The following is a 9,881-nucleotide window of genomic DNA, read 5'->3' as shown; positions in this document are numbered from 1 at the left end:
GCCTCTGCCTCCTGAGTGCTGGGATTAAAGGCGTGCACCACCACGCCCCACAAGTGGCACACATTTTTAAGGAAGCAGAGGCAGGTGGATTTCTGTGAGTTCAAGGCCAGCCTGGTCTACATAGTGAGATCCAGGCCAGCTAGTGCTACCAAAAAAAAAAAAAAATGTTTTTTTTTACAATGCGTATTTTCTCTATGTCCCCGCCCACTTCTTTCTCCTTCCTTAGGACTCAAGAGAATAAAAAGAAGGTTTACCACCAATAATAATAATTGACTAATAATTGACTTTTTTTTTTTAGATGGGGGTCTCATATAGCCCACGCTGAGCTCAAATATGCTACGTAGCCTGGATTTCTGATTAGTCTGCCTTTATGTCCTAAGTACTGGGATTACAGGTGCGCACCACCACATTGATTTTATGTAGTACTGGGGATTGAACCCAGGGCAAGTACTCATATAGAATGGGCTACACTCTCAGGCTCTAAAAAGTTAACTTGACTCCATCCTCTGTGTTCTCTTTTTAGGATCTTTGCAACAAATATTCTACTTCCCCTCTTTCCCTTCAAGCTTACAAACACAAGGTTTTCTTAATTTTATATAAATTCTCCTTTAACTTGTCCAGAGTATTTGGTGCCAACCTTATACTGGGAATAATATTTCACTCAATCATTCTATTCTCTTGCTTTTCAGTTATTCTTGAATCTTCATTTAAACCACTGTATCAATATTTCAAAAGGAGTTCAGTATACTGGGTATGGTGGCACATGCCTTTAATACCAGCACTTGGGAGGCAGAGGCAGGTGGATCTCTGTGAGATCAAGGCCAGCCTGGTCTAAGTAGCAAGTTCCAGGCCAGCTGGACCTATAGGAGACCCTGTCTTTACAAAAAAAAAAGTTTACTAACATCTTCCTAAATGCCAATTCAAGTCTCTTCCTTTTTTTTTTTAAACTCAATCTCTCTACACAATCTGAAAATGTTGTCATTTGTACCCTACAAATTTCATTTTTGTTTGACTTCTATGAGACTCCATTCTTTTTTTTAATATTTTATTATTTTTATTTTTTGTGTATGCATGTATTGCCTGTGTGTAGGTAAGTGCATCTGTGTTGTGCAATCCCCGTGGAGGACAGAAGAGTCTGTTGAATCCCGTGGAACTGGAGTTACAGACAATTGTTAGCTGCCATGTGGGTGCTGGGATTCAAACCAGGGTCTTCTGCAAGAACAGTCAGTGTTCTTAACTGCTGAGCCATCTCTCCAGCCCCAAGACTCCATTTTTGCTTTATTCTATTCCAGACTCCCTTTTGTTCAAGGGTTCCATGCAGACATTTCCTAGATTCTGTTCTCTATTCATCCTATTTTTCTTCCTGGAAAATCATATTCATGCTTCCCCACTGTAAAATGAAAATGAAGTCCACAACCCTGCACATTTTTTTTTTTGCTTGAGTTTTCAACAAACCTGCTATCCAAGTATCTGTTAAACATTTCAAATAGGATACTTTCCCAGCAACTCCATGGCAATATCTTAAAATAACAATCATTGCATCCAAGTCCAAAAAACAATTCTCTTTGCTCTTCCAAGATTCTTCTTGATTGTTTGTATCTGTGTACACATGTGTGTGTGTGTGTGTGCGTGTGTGTGTGCGCGAGTGTGCCATGCGGAGGCCAGAGGACAACTTAGAGTGTCAGTCATCGGGAGATGAATTTGGAGAATTTATTCCTTTCCCTCAAACCATACTCCTTCCCTCTAGTTCTGAGATTAAAATGGTGAGATTCCATTAAATGTTCTTGTCTTATTCCTTATACTCTATTTTCTAATTTTCCCACAAAAATCCTATATCATTTATGCATATATTTATATTTTTTGAGACAAATTCTCACATATCCCAAGCTAGTCTTAAACTTGATATTCAGCCAAGAATGACCTTCAACTTCTGATCCTCCTACCTCTATCTCAGTGCTGGGGTAACAGATATGAGCTACCATACCCAGTTTTATGTGGTACCAGGGATCAAACCCAGGGCTGTGTATATCCTAGACAAGCAATCTACCAAATGAGCTACACTCCCAGCCTAATCATGTATTTTTAACCAAAATATAGTATGCCTTCCCTAGTCACTCTCATTCAAGCCTGGATATTCTAATAAATTTGGTTAGTCCTCCATTTATCTATCACATGCAAAGTATTAATAAGGAAAAAAAGCCATTAGTTCTCCATGTCTCTTCCTATCATTTTTCACTTGAGCTTGTATCCCACCACTCACATATTTATATTCAGAGTTCTTTTTTCTGGCAGTAGTAAGGATTGAACCTATGGTCTCCTACAGAGGAAGTGATTGCCCCATTACTGAGTTAGAGCCTCAGTCCTTAGATGGTTCTTGAGAAACGGGAAGTGTTTCTGCCCTGTTTTTCTCTTAGTGTATCAGATGTAAAAGAACATACCACTGAACAACAATGACTGCCAAGGAAGAGGACTGGTCAGTCCCATGACTACATCTCCCTCTGGGAATCCACCATTGTTTCACGTTACAGGATTTATTTATAGCTCAAGTTCTAAAGGACCCATAATCTTACTAAATAGTTCTCACCACTCTTGTGTACTTCTCACTGCTCCAATGTTTATTAATTGTTTCAGCGAAGGACTAAAATTCATTTTTCCATGGTCTGAATTTTTCCTGAAAAACTCAGTTTTGCAGCTCAGTGTGGTAGCACATCCTATAATGTATCATTTGGGAGGTAGAGGCAAGAAATCAGAAGTGCACCAGGTGTGGTGGTGCACGCCTGTAGTCCCAGCACTCGGGAGACAGAGGCAGGTGGATCTCTGTGAGTTCAAGGTCTGCCTGGTCTACATAGTGAGTTTCAAGGCCAGCTGGGGCTCTGCAAGGGGACCCTATCTCAAAAAGACCAAAAAAAATCAGAAGTGGTGCAAGATCATGATGACTATGCAATGAGTTAAAAATAAAAGGCCAGCCTGGCCTACACAAGACCCTATCTCAAAAACAAAACAAATCAAAACAAAAATAAAAGAAAAAAGAAAACTAAATAATTGTCTATAACTTTTCATCAGATACTTCCAGACTCTAGATACTAGTAGTTTTAAGTCCCAGAGACCTGATCAGTGAGGAAAGATGGCTTATAGGAGCCATCAGTGGATGTGTTGCCAGTTCCCCTCAAGGACTTCATGTGAGAAACTGCCATTCGTAAGATGGTTAGCTTGTCTGGTTTTCGAGCCAGGGCACTGCAAGTAGGTACCATGTCTGACAATTCTGTGATGTAAGCTGTCATCTTGTTGCGTCGCCGTCGTTCAATTTCACTATGATTTTCCCTGTAGAGAGAGAGAGAGAGAGAAAGAGAGAGAGAGAGACCCCATTCCAGGTGGTCACATTTGGCCATTTGGCATCAGGAGAGTGATATGGATACCAGGTGAGCTGCTGAAGAATATGGTATTTAGGATGAATGATGCTTAAGTCTTAGAAGTTTGCCAACTTTCTCATGCAGAGCAAGCATGAAACAGAAACTAACAAAGTCTAGACAAAGAACAAACACATTGCATCTCCTAAAAACTTGAGTTCCTCTGTAAATTACCATTTCCTCAGAATAAAAAATATTTTAAGAAACAAGATTTTTTTTTATGTTGATTTCAGTTACTTAAGCTCCTAAGGGGGTAAATCTCAGCTTTACTGACTGCATGTTTACTAACTGAAATGCTTAAAGGCCAGAGAATAAAATGGCCAATTTTTGCCAATTTAAGTATGTTGCTCAATAGCTTATATAAAAAAATAATAGTATAGAGGTCAGAAGCAGTGGCACTTGCCTGTAATCCCAGAAGACTAAGGCAGAAGGACTTTGAGTTTGAAGTTAATCTGGGCTACACAGCAAGTTCCAGGGTAGTCTGGACCACATAGTGAGACTTTGTCTCAAAAAAACAGGGGCAAGAAGCCTGTCTCAAGAAGCCAGGAACAGTAGCACATACCTATCTGTAATCTCAGCAATTCTGAGGCTGAAGCAGAATTCCAATGAGTTCAAAATAAGCCTGGACTATGCAGTAAGTTTGAGGTCAGCCTGGGCTATGTAGCAAGCCCTCATCAAAACAAACAAACAAAAAACAGGAGGGAAGGAAAAAAAGAATTCTAGAGTTTCCTTTTACATGACAAAAGGTCTCACCACATAAGTTCATATTAGTGACTTTGCCTAAAATACAAGAAAAAAACCTACTCTCAAATTTTAAGATTTAAAGTGCCGCCATCTTAGTATCTGACACTTTTCTGACAGTAAAGTCCAGAAAGATGATCTGTGTGTGTGTGTGTGTGTGTGTGTGTGTGTGTGTGTGTGTACACGCATAGGAATGTGGAGATGCGCATGTGTGTGTAGATCAAAGGTCAACCTCAGGTGTTGTTCAAGATAGTTAGCCATCTTGATTTTTCAAACTTTTTTTATTTAATTTTTTTATGTGTATGAGTGTTATGCCTGCACTTATGTAAGTGCACCCGTGTTATGTACCACCTGTGGAGGAGAGAAGAGGGTGTCACATCCCTTGGAATTAGAGTTATGGACAGTTGTTAGCTGCCATGTGGGTGCCAGGAATTGAAACTTGGTTGTCTCTAAGAGCAGTCAGTGTTCTTAATCACTGAGTCATCACTGAGTCAGGCCCAATCATCTTGATTTTTTTGAGATAGTTTCTCACTGGGACCTGGAGCTCACCCTTTAGGCTAGGATAGCTGGCCAGCAAGATCCAGGAATCATACTGCTTGCCTCGCTGGTATGTTAGAATTACAAACATATGCCTCCACCACATCCTGCGTTTTAGTGGGTTTTGGGAATAAAACTTGGGTATTCATGCTTGCATAGCAAGCACTTTACAACTGAGCTATCTCCCCAACCTAGAGAGTGATATTTTGTTGTTGTTGTTGTTTTGTTTCATTTTGCTTTGCTTGAGACAAGGTCTCACTATGCACTCCTGATGGAACTTGAACTCACTGTGCAGATCAGGCTGACCTTGAACTCACAGAGATCCACCTGCCTCTACCTCCTGAGTGCTAGGGTTAAAGGTGTGCACCACCACGCCTAGCATAGAGTGATTTTTTTTTTTTTCCCTGTAGCTCCAGCTGCCTGGAACTTGCTCTGCAGACCACCAGGCTGGCCTCGAACTCACAGAGATCCGCCTGCCTCTGCCTCCTAAGTGCTGGGATTAAAGGCGTGCGCCACCATGCCCGGCATAGAATGATCTTTTAAATAGCCATATCAAGGTAGCTAAAACTTTCCTGAGATATCACAAAGATTCAATCAGGAAAGTAATGCCAGTTCTATTGACACAGTAATCTAGACTGTCTACATAGGAAGATAAAAGTGAATTTTCTGGATTAGTACAAAGTGCTAAGGTCTAAATACTGGGAACTATGGTGATTACAGGTGTATTTTTTTATTTTCTCTGATAAAAAAAAAATATTTTCCTGCTAAAGCACCTATGGACACTGTCACATTTCTACTTTCTTTTTATTCTGTGCAACTTAGTGCTGAGACAAAAAGAAAAAGAAAAAGACTTAAAACTAATAGCAATTTCTTAAATTCCTAAGTGAAATTCCCTCAACTCACCCACTTTCTGATGGGGGAAGCCAAAGTTCCTGTTACACCCAAACTTGTAAAAACTCGTGTCCTCTCTTGCCACAGATAAGAAAAAATACAGAAAGGGGAAGAAAAGATAGAGTAAGAAGAAGGGTAAGAAAAGCAGCATCACCCGCTTCATCATGTTAAACAACACTTTCTCCTACCTGGCAAGTCTCTCTTTATCCGCAGAGCTCTGCTCATCATCCGACCTAAAAACAGAATTAATGAACTAAGCTAAAATTAAAATAAAAAGGAAGAAAGGAAGAAGGAAGAAAGGGTGGGGGAAAGAGAGGGAGGAGAAATGGGATGTAAATTAAAAAGGAAAGAAAGAAATAAATAAAATAGATAAAGGAAAGAAATAGAAATACAAGCAGGAACTTTGCCTATATTTATAGGACCATGTTAAAATAAAGAAAAAGTAATTTACAAGTCAAAAGTCAACATAAAATCAAGGCCAATTATAAATTAACATGATCCCAACACAGAAAAGCATTTTGACAAATATTCTCTGTAGAGACCAAAGATACACAGTTTGAACGAGAACCAACCAGGGAATTCAGAAATACCATTCTCATATGCTGCTGCCAATCTGGGAAGAAAATTATATCCACATATGCTATTCTACAGTGAAAAAAATTAAAGACTAAATTAAATATAATAGTGCCAAACAAGTGATCAGAAATATAATATTCTCATAAGACAAACGTATACATGTACACAAACCCAGGCAAAAATTGATTAGATTGTATTTTTTCCATTATAATATCTCTCTCTCTTTTTTTTTTTTTTTTTTTTTTTTGTTTTTTTTTTTTGGTCTTTTTGATTCAGGGTCTCCCTGTAGACCCAGCTGTCCTAGAACTCACTATGTAAACCAGGCTGGCCTTGAACTCACAGAGATCCGCCTGCCTCTGCCTCTGAAGTGTTGGGACTAAAGGTGTGTGCCACCAAACTGGCTTCCATCATAATATCTTTTATATTTACTCTGTGTGTGTGTGTGTGTGTGTGTGTATACACATGTACACATGCATGGACACCACAGCACATGGGTGGAAGTCAGAGGACAACTTGTGAGAGTCAGTTCTCTCATTCCACCATGTGGATTCTGGGGATTGAACTCAGGCTTGATAGCAAGCACCTTTACCTGCTGTTCTACCTCACCAGCTCATGACCAGATTTTACTTAAGAAATTACATAACTATGGGGGCTGAAGAGATGGCTTAGTGGTCAAGAGCACTTTCAAAAGACCCCAGTTCAGTTCCCAGCACCCGCACGGTGGCTAACAACTGTTCATACTCCAGTTCCACAGAACTCAACACCCCCTTCTGGCCTCTACAGGCATGTACTCATATGGTAGGTTCACATACATGCAGCCAAAACACTTATATACATAAAATGAATATAAATAATTTTTATAAAAGAAGTTACATAACTATGGGGCTGGAGAGATGGCTCAGCAGGTAAGAGCACTGACTGCTCTTGCAAAGGACCCGGGTTCAATTCCCAGCACCCACATGGCAGCTACAAACTATCCTTAACTCCAGTTCCAGGGGAATCCGAAGCCCTCTTCTGACCTCTGAGGCAATGCACAACATGGGTGCACTCACATACATTCAGGCAATACACTCATACACATAAAATAAAAATAATTTTATAACAATTACATAACTAAAACAAAGAGCTAAGTTTCTGACATAACTTCTATCACTGAAATGCTCCTAAACTAGTATTTTTTAAAGATTTGGGGGGTGTTTTGGGGGGGGATGTTGTTTTTTTGAGACACGGTCTCACTATTTAGCCCTAGGTGACCTGGAACTGGTAGACCAGGTTGACCTCAAACTCACAGAAGTTCACCTGTCTCTGTCTCCCAAGTACTAGAATTAAAGGCTGCACTACAATGCCCAGTCTATTTTTATCTTTAATTATGTGTGTGCGGGGGGGGGGGGGTGGGGGGGGGGGTAATGTGCACTTGAGTACAGTTGCCTATGAAGGCCAGAAGAGGGTATCAGATACCATGGAGCTGTGTAAGCCGCCCAACATGGGTGCCAAGAACCCAATTCCAGTCCTCTGCAAGAGCAAAGTATACTCTTTTTTAAAAAATATTTTATTTCTTTTCATTTTAGGCGTATGAGTATATTGCCTGCATGTATGTAAGTACACCCGTGTTGGGCAATGCCTACAGAGGTCAGAAGACAGCATCAGATTCCCCTGGAACTGGAGTTATAAACAGTTGTTAGCCACCATGTGAGTGTTAGAAATCAAATCCAGATCCTTTCCAAGAGCAGTCAGTGCTCTTAACAGCTGAGCCATCTCTGCAGCCCATGAGCAGTATGCACTCTTAGCCACTAAGCCATCTCTCCAGTCCCCTGAACAAATTCTTAATTTTCATTCAGTCATTTTAACATTTGGTGCAGTACAACCACAACATAGTTTATATCCTCAGTATCAATCCTTCTTTCCTTGGAAGGAAACCACTAATTTTTATCAGAAAACAGATAGTACAAAAGTGAGTAGCAACAGGAAAAACATCAACGTATTAGCAACTCAGTGTTATCAGTACTTCATTCTATTTTGATAAGATAGATAACCCACAAACAAAATATCTAAGTATATCAGCAGTCTGAAAAGCTTAGTTATTAAAAATGACAGTAACAATGAGCAATGAAACCCAATGGCAGAATACATGCCAACACATACAGGACCCTAGGTTCAAACCTCAGCAATGCAAAAGTACAATGAAGAGGCAGGACTTGCTGGTACACAACAGTAATTTCAAAACTTGGAGGCAGGACAATCAAGAGTACCAAGCCAGCCTAGGCTACATAGAAAGTTTGGCTTAAACAAAGACAGCGAAGCCAGGCATGGTAGGTATGCAAATAACTTCTGGAGATTCTGCCTTAAGAAGGATGCAGCTGCTGGCAGGGACCTTGTAGTCCTAGCTACTTGGGATGATGAGACAGAAGTGCTTGTGCCTAGGGACTCAAAGTCTGCCTAGGCAACAGAGCAAAACTTCAACTTAAAAAAAAAAGACACTCAGGAGGCAGAGGCAGGCAGATCTCTGTGAGTTCAAGGCCAGCCTGGTCTATATAGTGAGTTCCAGATCAGGTGGGGCTACAAGTGCTCACTTTGTAAGCATCCTTGTAATCTCAGAGCTGGGAAGGTAGAGACAGGAAGATCCCCAAGGCTCACTGGCCAGCCAGCCTAGTATTCTAAGCCAAAGAGAGAGAAAAACCCTGTCTCAAATAAATGGCAGTAGCTCTGGATAAATAATACCTGAGGTTTTCTTCTGAACTCTATATATGCGCGTGCGCGCACACACACACACACACAAATGGCCATACACATACACACACAAAAAAATGGCCAATAGAAAAAAAAGAACCAGGCTGAAGAGATGGCTCAGCAGTTAAGAGCACTGACTGCTCTTGCAGATGACCAGGATTTGATTCCCAGCACCCACATAGCAGCTAACAACTGTCCTGACTCCAGTTCCAGGGAATCAAACACCCTCTTCCAACCTCCGCAGGCACTGTACAACATGGGTGCACTTACATACATGTAGGCAATACACTCATAACATAAAATTAAATAAATAAAATAAAATAGAACCTGGTATGGTGGGGCACACCTTTAATCCCCATACTCTGGAAGCAGATGAAAGCAGATACCTGAGTTCAAGGCCAGACTGGTCTACATAACAAGTTCCAGGTCAGCCAGAGCTACATTATGAGACTCTGCCTCAAACAAGCAAAAACAAAAAACATGACACAAAATTTCAGAGAAACAATGAAAAGTATGTAAAAGTTCATGTACAGAGCAGGACATTTGACTTATCTTCACATAGGCGGAACTGGTAAAAGAAAGGAGCCAGGGTCTCCTCCCAAGCCCATGTGACCCCTGAGGAACAGATCCTCAAATGGCCTAAAGAGTAAAAGTAAATTGGTTGATCTGGGCCAACTGTATGGCCTTGAACACTCAAATGGAAAGTATAACCAAAGACTAAAGGGGCCAATATAATTTTTTAAGAGTCCATATGTATAGCTAAAGACTACATAACAAGCAACAATGCCAGACAAGTGAGACCTTCTTTTGAGTTGATGGCTAGGATGGCCAAAGGGATTCCCAGATAGTAACCCAGCATAGAAGTGGGAAAATGAACAGCAGACCCCAATCTTATACAAAGGAATAAGTTGTCTATACTGTTTACAGCTAGATGAGGAACAGCTGACCCTCCTAAAACAAAGATCTCTAGGTAGGCTGACTAGATTCACCAGAAGGGCAAGC

At 40.6% G+C, this 9,881-nt stretch overlaps 1 protein-coding gene across 3 annotated transcripts in view; it reads right to left on the bottom strand.

Annotated features, from left to right (window-relative positions):
- The window catches only part of Arnt (aryl hydrocarbon receptor nuclear translocator), a 68,160-nt gene that overhangs the window by 29,809 nt on the left and 28,470 nt on the right, over positions 1–9,881 (bottom strand). For all 3 annotated transcript variants that reach the window (XM_008827075.3, XM_029560609.1, XM_029560608.1), the window contains 2 exons: positions 5,765–5,809; positions 3,108–3,321 (listed from right to left, as the gene is read on the bottom strand). In XM_008827075.3, coding sequence (XP_008825297.2) covers positions 3,108–3,321; positions 5,765–5,809 — 259 coding nt within the window. The remainder of the gene's footprint in view (positions 1–3,107; positions 3,322–5,764; positions 5,810–9,881) is intronic.

The sequence above is a fragment of the Nannospalax galili genome, unplaced genomic scaffold (genome assembly GCF_000622305.1).
Source record: "Nannospalax galili isolate Female #2095 unplaced genomic scaffold, S.galili_v1.0 scaffold1212, whole genome shotgun sequence".
In the NCBI taxonomy this organism is placed as follows: domain Eukaryota; kingdom Metazoa; phylum Chordata; class Mammalia; order Rodentia; family Spalacidae; genus Nannospalax; species Nannospalax galili.
Note: the sequence above shows the minus strand (reverse complement) of the source record. Positions and strands in the feature narration are given on the sequence as shown.